The sequence below is a fragment of the Puma concolor genome, chromosome D3 (assembly GCF_028749965.1).
Source record: "Puma concolor isolate L17-30 chromosome D3, mPumCon1.1.hap2, whole genome shotgun sequence".
NCBI classification, from domain to species: domain Eukaryota; kingdom Metazoa; phylum Chordata; class Mammalia; order Carnivora; family Felidae; genus Puma; species Puma concolor.
Genome location: NC_141678.1, coordinates 69,399,869 through 69,419,290, shown reverse-complemented (window position 1 = coordinate 69,419,290; position 19,422 = coordinate 69,399,869). Strand labels below are relative to the sequence as shown.

Sequence of the window (19,422 nt, the reverse complement as noted above, 5' to 3'; positions counted from 1 at the left end):
AAAACTGGCTAGGGGGGGCGCCTGGGTGGCTCAGTTGGTTGGGCGTCTGACTGTATCTCAGGTCGAATCTCGCGCTCTGTGAGTTCAAGCCCCACGTCAGGCTCCGTATCTGTCACTCGGAGCCTGTTTCGATTCTGTGCCTGCGATTCTGTGCCTGCCGTCTGACTCTCTCCTGTCCGTTGCCTGTGCCAAAAAAGTAAATAAAGGCTAAAAAAAAAAATTAAAAAAAAAAAAAAAAAAAAAAAAACTGGCTAGGGGAACCTGGCTGGTGGATCCCACAGCTCTTGATCTCGGGTCCTGTGTTCAAGCCCCATGTTGGGGGTACTATTTGCTTAATAAATAATTTTTAAAAAAACAATTAAAAAATAAAAGTAATTAAATTATATGTTGCTATCCTAGCTGTTTTTTTCATAAATGGATTAGTGACATTGGTGAGTACTTGAGCCGTAGTTATTCATTGGAAAAAGATTAGCTTGAAGTCCTTTTTTCTTTTTAGCCCTTACAAGAGGATTTTCTGTTTTATATAGAAACTTTTATATTCTTTGTCTTGGTATTCTTTATTTAGGACTGGTGGTCATTTAATTTTGGTAACAGAACATTTCAGATGTCATGGTTAAATTGTATTTATTAAAGGGCCTTTGGGCTGGGCCCATAGCTCTGTTTATTTAAGCTTATGTTCTTATAGCCAGTTTAATTTAGCTATATTAATGCAAAAATAGTAAATGAAGTCAAAGTATGTGACTTAGTTGTTTTTTTATATATTTGGCTTGTTAAAATATAAACTGTCACTCTGTTAAGTGGTATTTGCACATATATTTATAATCATTCGAAGGCTGGGGTTTGGATAGTACAGAGAAATAAACTGTCCCAGTTTTTCCCCACCCTGGTGAGAACATTTCAGTCCTATTCTCTTAGCAAATTTCAATTACGCAATGATGTTACCAACCATAGTCGCCATGCTTTAATTAGTTCTTTAAATACAATTTAAAATAGAAATAGGAATTTTGAACCTGAAATGTGGCAACATACAACATTAATGGGAATCAAATTGTGTACATTAACGGTGCTTTTATTACTTGTATAAGGCATGGTCCAGAAAATACCAGCGTAATATTCCAATAATTTTGTGTTTTCTGTATTCCAGATAGCAGTCCTTTCCCCTCATCAATTCCACACGCTTTCCAGATTAACTTCAACAGTTTGTACACAGCTCTGTGTGAACAGCAGACGTCCGACCAAGCAACTCTCCTCTTGTACACATTGCTGCATCAGAATAGTAACGTTAGAACATACATGTTGGCTCGCACAGACATGGAAAATCTTGTAAGTATCACGCTACCCTCGTCATCCTTTTTTGTATTGTATAATCTTTTGAAGAGCAGATTCTTTTCCCAAGAGGGTAGATACGTTTGCCTCATTGCAAAGCTGAGGGTTGAGAGGTTGACGGGGAGCTGCCAGCGGACACAGGCGGGGGTAGGAGTTTTACGGTGTAGGAGACAGTGCACATGGCAGTGTGCTCACAGCGCCCGAGAACCCCGCAGCGCAACCAGCTTCTCTGAACTTCAGGCCTTTACAGCTGCCCGTTGCCCAGGATCCAGCCCCATCAAGTCTTCCAAGAAGCACCGCCTCCCATTCTCAAGACATTTGTACCCTGGTGGTTCTTTCCAATGCTAAGTGTCCACCTACCGAGGTCATGTAGCTAGTCCTGTTTGCAGCAAGTTCCTGGTGGACGTGGCTAGGATCCGGAAGGGTGATATTCCACATTGGTTTCCCACGTGTCCTGTCCCTGCATGAGGCTTAGACTTGAGGTCTGCCTGAACTCAATTCCTAGAGTGGTAGAGTTTAAAGTACCTGTGCCAGAGAGCACTGAAATGTGGCTGCAGAACTCCTGTAGTGAATCAGTGATTTCCGTTTGTAACTAACGTGTGAACAAAAATGCTTCCATGACTGGACAAGTAAACCTTATCTCACCAAGGTGTTAATATTATATTTGAAATGCGTACTATAGAGATACCTGTGGGCTATTTATTCATTAATAAAGTTGTGAACATTCCTGCAAGAGCCAGCAGCTTGCTGGTGGCAACAGGAATGTTCCCCCTGTACCAGTTTTTACAAGTTGGTAACAGGATTCACCAGGGATTTGGTGGCCCTTTTTTCAGAGTTAACGTGAAAATACTGCGTAACATGGAATATTAGAATTCATTTGAAGAGTATGTTCTGTGTCAAAGTGACGGTAAAGACCAAACGCATGATGAACAGACCTGTCTGCACACCCACTGTATGTGGAAAACATTGGTTATTTTACATAGTAAAATTGGATGTAACAGTGTTCTGCTCATGGGAATAAAAACTTGGAGCGAAGGCCTGTTTACTGATGGGTGAGTGGGAATAAGCAGAGACAATTCTGAGCATGATGTATCCTAAGTGAAATGATGGCAATAAGCAGAAAGCCCATGACACCATCTGTTCTAGAAAGTTCATGGTAAGGATGTCAGTACATAAGAATACGCATCTGTATATGATGACATAACACCAGTAAAAACTTAAAATGTTTTGTTTTGGGTTTTTTTGGAGTGGGGGTGGAGGGTTATATACTTACTTTTGTTTTTAATTTCTTGTATAGATTATTTTGACAGTGTCTCAACTGATGTCCTTACCTGTCCTTTGCCTTTCGTCAATATTTATTGAGGCTATGATTAGAAAATGTGTTGTCGGTAGGAAATTTACTGTGCTGATTTGATTTTGTTGTCAACCGTTCTTTTATTCTACAATCTTTCCTATGAAGAAGATAGTGTTTGACACATTAGTGTTTCTAACAATACCTTACTGTGTATAAGCTCCTGCTAGGCTGGAGGCAGATCTCCCTGTACTCAGTGCCACATGTTGGCCCAGATGGTCTCTGCAGACCCAGTCTTTATGTGGTGGCAGGGTGAAGGTTTTCTCTCCTGCTATCTGAGCTGTGTACACGGAGAAAGTACTTTCAGTCATAAGCTGGTTTGTGTGGTTTTCTTTTTCCTTTAAAGAAACCTATAACTATGAAATTGAAACAGTATATAATAAAAGCATAAAGGTTGAAAACATTGGTCTTCTCATAAAGTAATTGGAATAGTAAATTAAAATTTTTATCTGACAGGTTTTACCAATTCTTGAGATTCTGTATCACGTTGAAGAAAGAAATTCACACCATGTGTACATGGCCCTTATAATATTACTGATCCTTACAGAAGATGATGGCTTTAATAGATCCATTCACGAAGTGGTAAGTTATCATTACTTAAGGGTGTCAGAGTTACAGAATAGGCATGTCCCTCCACGTGATTTACTGCAGCTTTAGCATTTCTTCCTTCTTTTCCTTCTGGTAGATGTTTCCACAAGAACCTCAGAAACGGTGTGTCTTTTTTCAGATTTATGAAGTGCTTTTTTTTTATGAATGACTAGTAGCCTGTTAAAAATTCTCAAAATTGGGGCATGTGGGTGGCTCAGTTGGGCATCTGACTTTGGCTCAGGTCATGATCTTGTGGTTTGTGGGTTCCAGCCCCACACTGGGCTCTGTGCTGACAGCTCAGAGCCTGGAGCCTGCTTCGGATTCCGTGTCTCTCCCTCTCTCTGTCCCTCCCCCAGCTTGCAATCCGTCTTTCTCTCAATAAATAAATAAATAAATAAATAAACAAACAAACAAACAAACAAACATTAAAAACAAAAATTAAGGGGCTCCTGGGTAGCTCAGTCGGTTAAGCATCCGACTTCAGCTCAGGTCATTATCTCAGAGTTTGTGGGTTCAAGCCCCATGGCAAGCTCTTTGTCGACAGCTCAGAGCTTGGAACCTGTTTCAGATTCTGTGTCTCCTTCTCTCTCTGCCCCTCCCCCACTTGTGCTTTGTGTGTGTCTCTCTCTCAAAAATAAATATTTAAAAAATTTACTTTAATTCTCAAAATGGTTTCTTGGGACGCCTGTGTGGCTCAGTTGGTTAAGTGTCTTGACTCTCGATTTCAGCTCAGGTCATGATTTCACGATCCGTGGTATTGAGCCCTGCATCAGGCTCTGCACTGACAGCGTGTAGCCTGCTTGGGATCCTCTGTCTCCCTTTCTCTCTCTGCCCCTCCTCTGGTCGTGTTCTCTCTCCCTCAAAATAAACATTTGAGGGGGGAAAAAACTCTCAAAACAGTTTCTTTAGTAATTGAAGTAAATGTTTTTGCTGTCACTGAGTTCGTTTTTCCTCTGTGTTTCATTTCCCATTTTTAGTTGTGGCAGAAATTGTCAAACAGGTCAGCCCCTTCTATACACAGTAAGTGAAAGAATAGGGATCAGTCAGAGAAAGACAAATATCATATGACTTCACTCATATGAGGACTTTAAGAGACAAAGCAAATGAACATAAGGGAAGGGAAACAAAAATAATATAAAAACAGGGAGGGGGACAAAAACATAAGAGACTCTTAAATATGGAGAACAAACAGAGGGTTGCTGGAGGGGTTGTGGGAGGGGGGATGGGCTAAATGGGTAAGGGGCACTAAGGAATCTCCTCCTGAAATCCTTGTTGCACTATATGCTAACTAATTTGGATGTAAATTAAAAAAAAAAAAAAGAAAAAAAAAAGAAGGAACAAAAAGAAGAAGACTGAGAAATTGTTTCATATTAAAAAACAATTTTTTTTAATGTTCGTTTATTCTTGAGGGAGAGAGAGACAGTGTGAGTGGGGGGCAGGACAGAGAGATAGAGGGAGACACAGAATCCGAAGCAGGCTCCAGGCTCTGAGCTGTGAGCACAGAGCCCGACATGGGGCTTGAACCCATGAACCACGAGATCATGAGCTGAGCCAAAGGCCGAGGCTTAACCCACTGAGCCATCCAGGTGCCCTATTTGTTTTTTTTAAAGATTGTGTTTTTAAATAATCTCTGCACCCAACATGGGGTTTGAACTCACAACCCTGAGATTGGGAGTCACATGCTCCACCGACTGAGCCACGCAGGTGCCCACTGATACTTCCTTTGAAAAAATTGGGTTTGGGGGGCACCTGGGTGGCTCCGTCTGTTAAACGTCCAACTTTGTCTCAGGTCATGATCTCATGGTCTGTGGGTTTGAGCCCCACATTGAGCTCTGCACTGATAGCACAGAGTCTGCTTCAGATCCTCTGTCTTCTTCTCTCTCTGCCCTTGCATGCTTGCTCGCTCTCTCTCTCTCTCTCTCTCTCCTCTCTCTCCCCCTCCCTCCCTCTCCCTCACAGAAATAAACATTTAAAAAAATAAAAAATTTTTTTTGTCTTATTACTGAGTTGTAAGCTTTCTTTATATATTCTGAATCACATGGATTTTTTTTCTAGTCTGTTAATGTAGTTTATTATACTGATTAAGTTTTGAGTATTAAATCAATCTTACATTCCTTGGATAAACTTGGCCATAATATATTCTCTTTTTTTATATACAGTGTATTTGGTTAAATTTTGAGCTCTGATTATTTGTGTCTTTCAAGGAATTTATACATTTCTTCTAAGGGATTGATTTTATTCCTGTAAAGTTGTTCATAATTTTTTTTTTACTTATTATTGCTTTTTTCTTATTACTGTTTTTTCCACTTACCTTTTAAAAGAATTTTTTTTTAATGTTTATTTATTTTTGAGGGAGAGAGAGAGACAGAATGCGAGCGGGTTGGGGCAGAGAGAGAGGGAGGCACAGAATCCGAAGCAGGCTCCAGGCTCCGAGCTGTCAGCACGGAGCCGGACGTGGGGCTCGAATTCACGAACCATGAGATCATGACACAAGATGAGATCAAGAGTTGGGCCTTAAGTGACTGAGCCACCCAGGTGCCCCCAGACAATCTTTTTATTTAAAAAAAATTCTTTTTTAATGTTTATTTTTGAGAGAGACACAGAGTGTGAGTGGGGCAGGGGCAGAGAGAACGGGACACACAGAATCTGAGGCGGGCTCCAGGCTCCGAGCTGTCAGCACAGAGCCCGACGCGGGGCTCGAACTCACAGACTGTGAGATCATGACCTGAGCCGAAGTCGGACGCTCAACCGACTGAGCCACCGAGGCGCCCCGTCCACTTACCTTTTTATATCTGTACTAGCCGTAGCTTGCTAGCCATGAACTTGCTTTTTGTTTTTAAGATTTTTTAGATAGAAGCTTAGATCTTTGATTTTAAATCTTTCTACTTTTTCTCCTATAAGCAAAATAGATGAAAACTCATAAAATTGATAACCCCCTAGAAAGATGATCAAGAAGAGAAAAAGTTACAAATATATATTACTGGGAGTGTATAAGAGATTAGGACACATATCCCAGAGATATTTAAAAAAATGTTCAGAGGGTACTATGAGTAATTTTATGCTGCAAACTTTAAGCATTAAATGAAATGGACAGATTTCCTCCACTCCCAAAGCTCACAAAAGAAACAAAATACAAATAGTCCTGTTTCTATCAAGGGAACTGACTTTGTAATGTAAAATCCTAAACAGAAAATTATCAGCCCAACTGATCTTTACCTCTGAATTCTTCTGAAAATTGGAGGAAGAGGTAACACCAGTCTTCTAAACGTCATCTAAAGACTAGAAAAAAGGGAAATCTTTCCAGCTCATTTTATGAGTACAGCATAATCCGGATACCAAATTTATCAAAATTTGATAAAGGAAAATTACAGGTGGATTTTGAGTTGAGAGGCAAAAATTTATTAAGTGGCACAAATATAATCAGAAAGCTTGTAAGTCTAATATTGTAAAATGGAGTAAAGCAAGATAGTAAAAAGAACATATGTCAATAACAGTATTCCAGGAATGCAAGGGTGGTTTAGTATTAGAAAATCTCTTAATGTAATTTATTAGAAAAACCATAAATCATGTCAATAGATAACAGCAAAGGATTTGATAAAGTTCAGCACCTATTCATGGTAAACAAGGCAAAATTCTCACAAAATAGGGGTAGAAAAGAGATTTGTTGTCTTTTAGTAAAGTGTATCTACAAAAACCTACAGTTAAAGCATTACACTTGAGGGGTGCCTGAGTGGCTTTAGTCAGTTAAGCGTCTGGCTCTTGATCTCGGCTCAGGTCATGATCTCCCAGTTCATGAGATTGAGACCCGAATCTGGCTCTGTGCTTATAGCACAGAGCCTGCTTGGGATTCTCTCTCTCCCTCGCTCTCTGCCCCTCCCCTGCTCATGCATGCTCACTCTCTAAACATTCCAAAAAAAAAAAAAAAAAAAAAAAAAAAGCATTATAGTTGATTGGAGAATTTTAGAAATAATCTCTTGAAAGTCAGAACAAAGAGGATGCTCTGTGTTACCCCTCCTCTTCAGCATTGTATCAGAATTCCGAGCAGGTCATTTGAGCTAGAACAAGATGTAAATGGTTTAAAAATTGAAGAGAGGAAATCAAAATGTCCATGTTTACAGAATTTGTGATTGACTGCATATATAATTCAAGAAACTCTAAAATTAGAACTGTTAGGAAAGTTGAGTGAATTTTCCGGTTCTAAAGGTTGTATACAAAAACAAATACAGTTTGTACAGTAACAAAGTGCTTCAAAAATGTGACCTAGATGTTCTATCTATCTATCTGTCTATCTATCTATCTATCTATCTATCTATCTACCTACCTACCTACCTACCTACCTACCTATCTAGAAATATTGCGCATGTGCGAGCAGGGGAGGAGCAGAGAGAGAAAGGGAGAGAGAGAATTCCAAGCAGGCTCCGCACTATCAGTGCAGAGCCCAATGCCGGGCTCGATCTCACGACTTGAGATCATGACCTGAGCTGAAATCAAGAGTCAGACAGTTAACCAAAGGAGTCACCCAGGCGCTCCTAGAGATGCTATTTAAAATGGCAATAATCAGCAAAAGTACGTAAATGAAAGGTACTAAATGTGACATAATAAATGGAGAGAGGATACTATCTTGTGTTTATGGACAACTCTGTTCAGTGACTGAGTTGTTAATTTTGCTTTCGAATTAATCACTATGTTCAATGCAGTTCTTACCAGCATTTTAACAGTTTTTTGGAGGAGACTTGATAAAATCCATGTTTGAACAACATGGATTTGAACTATGTAGCTGTACTTGGACGTTTTCAATAAATACAGTAGTGCTTATCACTAAGTTAGTTTTTCAGGAGTCAAAATTTTGTTATAGATGGAGTTTTGACCGTGGAGGGGGTCAACTTGTTCCACATTGTTCAAGGGTCAACTACGATCCCTGAAATTATATGGAGGAGTATATTGCCCAGAGAGTTTTTGGAGAAAAGCAATGTGGACTTACCCTACCAGATAAAACTAGTTACAAAACATTAGTAATTAAGATGTGTTTCATTAATAATGGAATAAAAAAAATAGATAAATGCAAAAGAAAATAGAGAGTACAGAAATTACTCACACATGGAAACACAAAGTGTGACAGAAATAGTAGGTAAATTGTGCTGAGACCGAGAGCTTGGCTTATCTAAGTAGAAAAAGTAAAATTATATGATCCTTGCCCCACATACAAAGACAAATTCCACTTGTGTCAACAAGAGTTGGATGTGAAAAGCTGACCTTTAAAACCTCCAAAGAGAAATGAAAGCTAATATTTGTTCCCAACTAGAGACAGGGATTTCTTACATTTTATGCTATACAATGTATAAACCATGAGTGCAAAAACATTAATACATTTGACCACATTAAAATAAAAACTTTTCATGGTGAGATGAGAACAAGCCATAGACTACAAGAAGGATTCGCATTTTTTAGGGTTGGCATAATCAGAAAAACAAGGTATTCAGTAGAAAAATGGGCAAAGTAATAGAAAAACAGAATATAAAACCCGAATGACTAACAGGCATTTTAAAAAGATGTCCAACCTAGTGATTCATTAGGATCCTGCTGACTAAAATGACTGCAGTATTTTGCCCTTGTCAGTTGGGCAGAAATTACAAGCCCTGTTAAGAACCGGAAAGGGTATAGAGAAAGACGACTCCCTAGTCCTCTTTGAGACGACTGTATAAATGAGCAGACCAACTTTCGGGAGGAATCTGGCCTTTCACATTCCTCAAAAACTGCAGAAGTAAATAAATACTCTGCCTCCCAGCAATTCCGTTTTCTGGTTTGCGTCCTCAGAAAACCTTTTTCAGATTTTCACAAGAACGCGCTTGAAAGAATGTTCATCGTAGCATCGTTTGTAGTGTTCAAAGATGGCAAACAGCTGATAACATCCATGAGATACTGTGCAGCAGCCAGAACGAATGAAATAGAGCCACATGCATTGATAATAGTAAATCTCAAAAATCTGCATGGTAATCAGGTATCCAGTTCAGGCCGCCAGAGGTTAGAGAAGAGGATTAGGGAGGAGGAGTTCAGAAGCAAAGGTATTAACATTTGATAAAATGGTGAAGATACAGTGGTGTTCTTCATAGCTGGCTATTTAACTTCTGTGAACTTTGAAATGTGATGACAGAAATCTCTAACTGTACTCTCTGATATGGTAGCACTTGTAGTGTGGCTGGTGTGACCAAGGAATTGAATTTTTAGTTTTATTACAATTTAAGTTTAACTTAAGGACCCACCTATGGCTAGTGCTACTGTGATGAACAGTACTGCTCTGTGCTTTTTAGTTAACAGGGACCCAAACCTGCATTTATTTTTAAAAAAAAGAGCTATTCAGTGACTTTGCAATTTTGCGTCCTAGCAAAATCTTGGCGATTTGTTTATGAAGTCAGGAAGTACTGAAAGATGGGCGGCTTAAAACAGGTGTTGGATAGATTATTTTTCTTTAAAAAATTTTCGTGATTCCTGACGTCGGATAATTAACGCTCAGGCAATAAAGGTAGAGTAAGGAATCTCTGGTTTCTGAGTTTCATATAGTGAGATTTTGGACAGTTAAGGGTAAGGATCTATATCGTAACATTGTTTTTACTAGGGGAAAACCTGGAAAATAGCCTAATTTCCATTAGTAGAAGAGTGGACCAAAAGAAGTGTGGCCTATGAGTGCAGTACTCTTCAGTGCTTAGATGGAAGGGAGTAGAGGTGATATTCAGATACTTAACAAGTATGGTACCAAAACCAGCCAGTAAGAATGGGTGTCAACCATGGTCTTTCGTTGTCTGCTGTATGTTAGTTGCTGAACCCTCAGGAGGTCCTGGGGGAGTGGCTTGGTGTAACAGCTCTTACTAACTGCCATAGAAGTATTCATTTTAAAAAGTGATCGGCACTATGGGAATTTGGCATATGTGGTAAGTATTAATGTTCTTAGATGCATCAACATAGGGGGCTTCCAAGAACATACTGAGTGAAAAAACAAGATGCAAATAAATACCTATGTGTGTTAGTGTCCTGGGCTGCCATCCTGCTGCGGTCTGGGTGGCTAAACACAACAGAAATTTATGGTCACAGTTCTGGTGATTAGAAGTTCAAAAGCAAGGTGTCAGCAGGGCCGTGTTTTCTCTGAAGGATCTAGGGGAGAGATCTTGCCTCTTCTTAGCTTCTGGTGGCCAGTCCACACGTGTCCTTGGCATGTAGTGTCAGCGTGTCTGTTGTCTCGTGACCTTCCCTCCCGTGAATGTCTGTCTCTGTCTCTCCTCTTCTTATGGCGACACCGGCCATATTGGACTTAGGGTCTTTCCTAACCCAGTATAATCTTATCTTAGTTATATCTATAAAGACCCTGTTTTCAAATAAGGGCACATTCACAGGTTTGGGGTGACATGAATTTTGGAGAATGCTATTCAGTCTAAGACACAGTGATACTGTTTTTGTAAACTAGCAAATATACAAAGGAATCCTGGGTTTCAGGGGGAGTGTGTGCACACATAAAGCATTTGAAAGCGATTGGAAAGATACATACTAAACTCAAGATAGTAGTTGATTAGCGGTTGATAGTGGGGGAATAAAATGGGATTTATACATTTCAAAAATGAAATCTTAACAGTTAATGTCAATTGTGGGAGTATGGAGGTTAATTATTCTTGGTCTTTCTATACATATTTGATTTTTTAAAGAGTTGATATTATATAATATGTTAATGTATACTACTCTAGCTTATAAACATTTTGAAGAGATATATTCAATAAAGCCAAATTTGTATAGGGGGGAAAAGCTCAGGAAAAGACCTAGGACAAGCAATTCTCTCAGGTACTTTTTGAGAAGGAAGACATTTTCAGATCCTTGAGGGGTTTCCTTCTGCATGTTATTTGAGTTAGTTTACCATGAAATGATAAATATATATATTGCACAATCAGGATAGCAGTCTATGATTATTAAACTGTCTGTACAAGTATTGAATATGAGAGATGGGGAATTGTTTTTGTAAGAACCAGTTAAAGAAGTCAACAACTACAGCTAGGTTACCAAGAAAATTTTCCGTATGTTACCCATTCTGCATTGATGTCCCATGGAAAGCTGTGTGAGCTTTGTAAGGAGTTATTTATAATTCTTCTTAAGCACTACCAGAATTTCTAAACAATGATCATTTTTCACAGGAAGAAAAGAAAGAAATTTACGTAAACACTAAATTGGATTTCTGATTTTTATAGTAACATTGTAAGTGTACTGTGTGGCTACTATTTAAATATTTGTAGAATGTTAACTGAAGAAGACTGCTTTTATTCCAGACACTTCTTCCATCCAGTTATATAACGCACACACACAGGCAGATGATAAGAACTAATGACCTCTGTTTCAAATAAGGGTGCCTTAGGATAATTTATTTCTAAATCAAGGAGCCAAGAGAAGAGAAACTGAGCTCTACTCGAAGGTGTGACCTTTAGGGGCGCCTGGGTGGCGCAGTCGGTTAAGCGTCCGACTTCAGCCAGGTCACAATCTCGCAGTCCGTGAGTTCGAGCCCCGCATCGGGCTCTGGGCTGATGGCTCAGAGCCTGGAGCCAGTTTCCGATTCTGTGTCTCCCTCTCTCTCTGCCCCTCACCCATTCATGCTCTGTCTCTCTCTGTCCCAAAAATAAATAAACGTTGAAAAAAAAAAATTTAAAAAAAAAAAAAAAAAAAAAAAAAAAAAAAAAAAAGAAGGTGTGACCTTTAAAAAGACAGAAGCTGTTGTCTCTAGTAAAGTTGCTTAATGAGTATCGTGTGTTATGTGTTAGTTCCCTTGCAGACTTAAGAGCACTGGTTCTAAAACTTTTTGGTCTTTACACTTGAAAATAATTGAGGCCACCAAATAGCTTTTTTTTCTGTGGGTTATAGTTTTGTACATCTATCTTATTAGAAATTAAAACTGAAATTTTTTTTTTTTTAATTTTTTTTTCAACATTTATTTATTTTTGGGACAGAGAGAGACAGAGCATGAACAGGGGAGGGGCAGAGAGAGAGGGAGACACAGAATCGGAAACAGGCTCCAGGCTCCGAGCCATCAGCCCAGAGCCTGACGCGGGGCTCGAACTCACAGACCGCGAGATCGTGACCTGGCTGAAGTCGGACGCTTAACCGACTGCGCCACCCAGGCGCCCCTAAAACTGAAATATTTTAAAAAATATTAGGTCATTTAGAAATACTGGTCATTATAATGAGCCCATTACATGTTAGCATCAATAATCCATTTTTATGAAAAATAACTGTTTTTCCCAAACAAAAATTTAGCAAGAAGAATGGCATTGTTTTATGTTTTTGCAAATCTTTTTAATGAATTGCCTTAACGAAGACTGATAGATTCTCACGTCTGCTTCTGTGTTAAACTTGTTTAACATGACTATCAGCCACGTTGTGTAGTGTCTGGAAAACTCAACTACATACTCATGAGACAATGAACGTGGAAAGTAATGTCTTGGTGTTATCATGAAAATAGTTTTGACCTTGAGAATACTCCAGAAATGTCTCCGGGACCCCTGGAGCATTCCGGGACCACGTTTTGAGAACTGCTGCATTAGAGAGTAAGTCAGAAGGACCGAGCACTTCACTGTTCCTTTATAAAGGTTCAACTGGTCTGTTTCTATCCCCCCTTTTTTCATTTCTAATAGTTTTTGGACTTTTTGAGGGGCAGATTTACCAGAGAAATACCTATTTTAATGATTTTTTTAATGTGTATTCATTTTTGAGAGAGAGAGAGAGACCGAGTGTGAGCAGGGGAGGGGGAGAGAGAGAGGGAGACCCAGAATCCGTAGCAGGCTCCAGGCTCCGAGCTGTCAGCACAGAGCCGAAGCAGGGCTCAAACTCATTAACCATGGGATCGTGACCTGAGCTGAAGTCAGATGTTTAATTCACTGAGCCACCCAGGCGCCCCTATTTTAATGATTTTTTAGAAGAACTGAAGTACAGCTGTATTATTTGGTCTCAATCACATTGTCCTGATTCCATGGATTATAATTGTGCTTTGTTACTGCTTTGAGTTTTGTTTGGTAGTCGTTATTGTCCTTCTCTTGAAGTCACTTTGTGTTGTCACGGTGGAGAGGATGAGCAGCTAAATAGTTACATGTGTGGTGGTTTGGGTTTTTCCCCAGAAATGATGCATGGGCGGTTCATGTTGATTCTTTGCATAATTATAAGTCTTTATTTGTCTGTATACTTGTGTGGTGGTTTCTCTAGGTATAGAATTTTAGAATCATAATCCATTCCTCAAAAATTTATGGACATTGTTCTGTTGTTACGCACATGGGTGGTGTTGAAGATGAGAAATCTAATGTTAGTTTGCTTGTCTTTCTTTTGGTGATAACCTGTTTCTTCTGTCTGGGAGCCAATAGGATTTTATTACATACTGTAAATTCAGAAGTCTTCCCAGAATAAATTTTGCTTTCTTTCAGTATTTCTGCTCGGAATGTTGAAAGTTTTTTTTTTTTTTTCTTTTTCCTCAGAAAAATTTTCTCCTGTCACTAATTATTCTGTTCTCCTTCTAGTCTTGTACCCTTTGGAACTTCTAGTAAGTAGATATTAGGTCTCCAGTTTGCTCTCATACTTTATTTTTGTCTTTTTGCCTTTTACTGCTGTTGTCTCAGAGAACTTTTTCAATTTTTTTCTTTCAAATCACCAACCTGCTGCACTGCCCAGTTTTTGCCTCTCTCTCTGACGCCATGTCACGTATCTACGGTGGAACCGCGCCATCTTGAGCTGGAAAACAGTTCTTGCTTTCTGAGGTGTGGCGGTGAGCGCCACCGTTGCCTGCTCTGAGGAGCCGGAGCAGGACACGGCACGTCTCTTCCGGAGCTGGGCTTATCTGCGTTTCTTGGCCTTTCCTGAACACAAGTCTGAAGCTTTTCTGTGGTGGTTGGGACAGCTCTACTTTTCAAGAGACTCCTCGGTTTTCTTATTTTCGCTTTCAAACTGCTGAGCTCTGATTGGGTTTTTTCTCTCGACTTTGTGCCATCGTCTTCCAGACATATCTCCTTTTCGTCTATTAACGATATCCTCTGTTTTCCAGATCTGTTTTCTTTCCTTTTCTGTTTAAGAAGGAAGAAGTAAACACCTCAGCACCGCTTCACTACCTTGAACTGAAAGTCTCACAGTTCACTTTTATATACTAACTCACGTTCAGAGCAAAGTCAGGGCTTATCAGAAATTGTAGACATGGATAATCCCTCTTTTCCGGAAGCAATCCTGTTCACTTAAACTTCTCTTCCCCACTACAGATATTAAAAAATATCACTTGGTATTCAGAACGGGTTTTAACTGAAATTTCACTGGGGAGTCTCCTGATACTAGTCGTAATAAGAACCATCCAGTACAACATGACAAGGACAAGAGTAAGTATTCCGTGGCTATTTTTTTTTTTAATTGTTATGCATATAGTACAATTAGGCCTGTAGTTTAAAGCGATCTCAATATTTCGAGTACTAACATTTTCATGAAATATGGTCAGAAAATACAGATCTGCGTATAGTCGCTGAATTACATGATCCTGAAATAACATGTATAGTGTCTGTGTTTTAATATTTAATAGATTGTACAGAGATATTTTACATGGAACAAAAGGAGCAGTGGGCATATTTAGATAAAAAATGTTTACCTTTGCTGAACCAGTAACACCGATTTTCCCTTTAAAAGCAGCCACAACAGGGGCACCTGGGTGGCTCAGTCGGTTGAGCGTCCGACTCTTGGTGTTGGCTCAAGTCATGATCTCACGGTTTCGTGAGTTCGATCCCCACGTCGGGTCCTGCACTGGCAGCTCGGAGCTTGCTTGGGATTCTCTCTCCACCGCCCCGCCTCCCGTCTCTGCCCCTCTCCCACTCAAACTGTCTCTGTCTCTCTCAAATAAATAAATGAAACTTAAAAAAATAAAAGCAACAACAAACTGTGTGAAGATACAAAGTGTGCAAGAATTATGAATTCAGATGGGAAAGAAAAGTAGAAAGAATACTTTCAAGAGTAAAAGGAAAACTTCAGCTGGATTGTATTTGCAGCGCCTGGGAGCAAGTTTCAGTTCTGGTCTATAGAGAAGGAATATACAGAATTCACAGCTCAGAGAAATGGTCAGGTTTACTGCACTGTGTCCAGTTATTTCCCTCAATGAGGCTAATGTAGATGCTTGTCCATAATCTTTTATGTGAAACTCTAGGAGCCGGGTATGGTTAAGAATGGAGAATTTTTTGATTTTAGAAAGCTAATTACAGTACTTACATTACAGTGCTGCAGTGTATGGAACCACTAGGTTCCTGTAATTAAACATTAGTATTTCTGCAGCGGAATAATTCAGTATCCACCAGGAGAGGGATAACGAAGACCATAAGTAGCATTGTGATCTTTTGTACCAGTATGAGAAAACTTTGAATTTTTTTTTTAATGTTTATTTATTTTTGAGAAGAGAGAGACAGAGCTTGAGTGGGGGAGGAGAGAGGAAGAGGGAGACACAGGATCTGAAAGAGGCTCCAGGCTCCGAACTGTCAGCCCAGAGCCCGACACGGGGCTCGAACTCACAGACCGCGAGAACACGACCTGAACCGAAGTCGGACACACAACCGACTGAGCCACCCGGGCGCCCCAAAGCTTTGAATTTTCAATGCTTTATTAAGGATTTTAGAATTAGAGAAAAGGGATCATGGACCCGAACTTTCTAGAATCAGTGACAGTTGAGTCGACATTTCCTTCTGGTTGACCTTGCTTCAGATGTAGAGACGACTCCATGTCTGTTTTCACCTTGCTATTTTCTCGCAGGACAAGTACCTTCACACCAACTGTCTGGCCGCCTTGGCAAACATGTCGGCACAGTTTCGTTCCCTCCACCAGTACGCTGCCCAGAGGATCATCAGGTAAATATGAGCTTTACGAGAAATACTGAGGTGTGCCTTTTGGCTGACCCAGCGGAACGGGTACCGTGGTGGTCCTTTTTAATGTTATCCACGAGGAATATCAAATTTTCCTGCCTAGTATTTATCACCTTCTTGTTTCGTTGAAAATACCTCGTCCTGCTCTGACTTCCTACCCAGCTTTTTGGTCAGAGTTAATTGTATTTACTTTTCTGTCTTTTTATGAAATTTAGTTGTAAGCTTTGCGTGTTAGCTTTTTACAGAGGAGCAGGTATATTTCTTAGTAACATAAACCACAACCATATTTGCTGAGCATTTTGCAGAGCATTGCATTACGCTTTTAAGGGAGGGTAGCTGTGTTTGTTTTAGAGAATTCCTCTAGTAGCAGTTTACTGTTGCATCACTTTCCTATTGACTGTTGTAACAGATGACCCCAAATTAATGTCTTAAAACAACACAGATTTATTAATCGGTAGGTTAAAAGCTCAACACAGGTCTCGCTAGGCTACAATCAAGATGCTACCGGGTGGCGTTCCTTTCCAGCAGCTCTAGAGGAGGAAGTCTGTTTCCTTGGCTCTTGCAGCTGCTACAAGCTGCCAGCTTTCCTTGGCTCGTGGCCCCTTCCTCCACTGTCCGCGCCAGCTGCATTAGGTTGTTGAGTCGTTTTTATGTCTCATCCCTCTGACCTCCTCCCTTTTCCACTTGGAGGATTCTTGTGATCGCCTTGGCCCTATCCGGGTAACCCAGGGTGACGTACCCATCTCAAGGTCTGTGGCTGAATCACAACTGCAGAGTGCCCTTTGCACATTCACAGGTTGGGGGATCGGCAGGTGGACATTTTGGGAGTAACCATTATTCTGCCTGCCACAACGTCACCAGAAGGTCCTTTCTGTCCTCTCTCCACCCTTTGCCAAAGACATTGTCTTTAAGGACAGGAAAGCTAATTAACAAATGATGAATGAATTTTAAGTTTATTTATTTATTTTGAGAGAGAGAGAGGGAGAACAGGAGGGGCAGAGAGAGAGAGAGGGAAAGAGAGAATCCCAAGCAAGCCCTGCACTAATAGTGCAGGGCTCAAACTCATGAACCATGAGATCATGACCAGAGCTGAAACCAAGAGTCAGATGCTTAACCGACTGAGCCACCCAGGTGCCCCTCATTTGCAAAGATTTTTAATATATGTGGGTACTTTTGGTCTTTGGGGTGGAATGCACAAGATTGTCCTCGAGGCTCTCAAGTAGAGCATTTGTTATGTAAGTCAGTGAAGTCAGATCGTTTCCTCTAGACCTTGCCTTTGGAGCAGTGCAATTCTAATGATTAATTCTTGTGTTCCAGGCATTGGTGGTAATCACAAGTCCGTATCACTTTTAAACTCTGATCTTACTTTCCATCCATTGGTTGGAGATGCTTACTGAGCTGGCCTCATTTTTTTTTTTTTATTTTTTTTTATTTATTTTTTTTTTTTTTTAATTTTTTTTTTCAACATTTATTTATTTTAGGGACAGAGAGAGACAGAGCATGAACGGGGGAGGAGCAGAGAGAGAGGGAGACACAGAATTGGAAACAGGCTCCAGGCTCTGAGCCATCAGCCCAGAGCCTGACGCGGGGCTCGAACCCACTGACCGCGAGATCGTGACCTGGCTGAAGTCGGAGGCTTAACCGACTGCGCCACCCAGGCGCCCCTGAGCTGGCCTCATTTTTAACAGTCACTCAGCATTATATATTTATCCTCAGAATTTAGCAAGGCTATTTCCAGTGACTCACTGGTTAGTTGAAGTCCGGTCCTAATACGTTATATTGGCTTATTTGGGGGTTTGTACTTAGGTGGTTGTCTGTTTGACTGACCTTGTACTAACACTAACTTGATGACTTAAAGCTCACATAGCATCTCCTCATACCTCAGGTTCTTCCAGGTGTTCTGAAGATTCTTTAGTTTCTAAATAGTAATTTTTTTGTTACTGTGCTTTAGTTCAGCATGGCAGATTTAATGGTGTTGTGCCGCTTTGAGGTCTGTTTGTGTGCGTGTGTGTGTGTGTGTGTGTGTGTGTGTGTAGCTTCATAGTGGCTTGATGAAGGTTTCAGTACAAGATTCATTTTCCTTAATGGATACACCAACATTTGACCCGTTCAGAATGAAATTGGCAAGTGAACTGGTTCACATTTTGAGTTCTGATAACAGGTCTCAAGTGAGATGAAATAAACAGTTTCTAAGTATAAGAGTTGGGAAAGCAGATAAAGCACTGTGCCCAGTTTTCTATCTATGATGAATAAAGCAGAAAAGTGATTGGATTTGGAGAAATAAGAAACATAATTGAGATTTGTGATTTGGGAATATCTAGATCAAGTTTATCACCAATAAGGAATACTGCTGTATTTTAATGGAGTTCTGTTTAGCATTGTGTTAGTGAGGAACTGTGTTACGCACTGCAAAGTACATATATCCAAATTAATTGTGAAGGTTCCTGCTTGTCCTTCAGTAGCTGAGATAAGACGAGGACCAGCGTATGTACAGCAGAATGTCTTAGAATGAGAGACAAATCCCTATGGTGAGGGTGACTGGTTGGTTCAGAGAATGGGAAAATTACATCTTACTGAGAAATCAGGCAAGGTGATTCGAGAGAGGTGGCTCTAGAGATCGGCCTGATAAGGAAAAGCACCAACCACAACAACGCAGACCGAGAGGGGCTGTGATAAACAGCATTCTATTTAGAAAATAACCAGTCCCATTCAGATGGCATGTTGTGGACCTGTAGAGGGATTATAGGAGGAAAGCCTGGAAGAACCAGCTGGGGCTGCCTTGGAGGGTGCTTAGGTCTTAGATGCACAGTTTGGAATAATTGAAGGAATTGAGAGAGGAGAAGGTCTGATCTTCAGTAACAAAAAAGAGACTGTGAATGAATGAGCTGTAAGTGGATTTTTAAAAAAATAATTGAATAGAAGTTTCTGGAGTCCTCAGTTTCAGCAGATGATATTGGTATGCTTTGTTTGTCACACCGAGGGCCCTGGGCAGTTCTAACAAGTTCCCAGATGCTGCCAGCACTTCAGGTTCAAGGGCCACATGTGAGTCACCAATATAGACTGGGACATCGTCATCCAGGAGAGGAGTGAGCCCGTTAGAAGTGAGTGTCAGCCCAGCTTTAGACCTGCTGAATCAAAGTCTTCATCCTAACAAGATCCCCAAAGATTTGTATGCATACTCACATTTGGAAAGCACTTTGAGCTTGGACCTGGAAATCAAAATTTATTCCTGTAGAGAACACTCACTTTCAGATGGAAACGGGG

At 40.3% G+C, this 19,422-nt stretch overlaps 1 protein-coding gene across 4 annotated transcripts in view; it reads left to right on the top strand.

The window, feature by feature from the left end:
• The window catches only part of DYM (dymeclin), a 357,699-nt gene that overhangs the window by 147,719 nt on the left and 190,558 nt on the right, over positions 1-19,422 (top strand). For all 4 annotated transcript variants that reach the window (XM_086682934.1, XM_086682937.1, XM_086682936.1 and 1 more), the window contains 4 exons: positions 1,145-1,323; positions 3,134-3,259; positions 14,527-14,640; positions 16,049-16,143. In XM_086682934.1, coding sequence (XP_086539060.1) covers positions 1,145-1,323; positions 3,134-3,259; positions 14,527-14,640; positions 16,049-16,143 — 514 coding nt within the window. The remainder of the gene's footprint in view (positions 1-1,144; positions 1,324-3,133; positions 3,260-14,526; positions 14,641-16,048; positions 16,144-19,422) is intronic.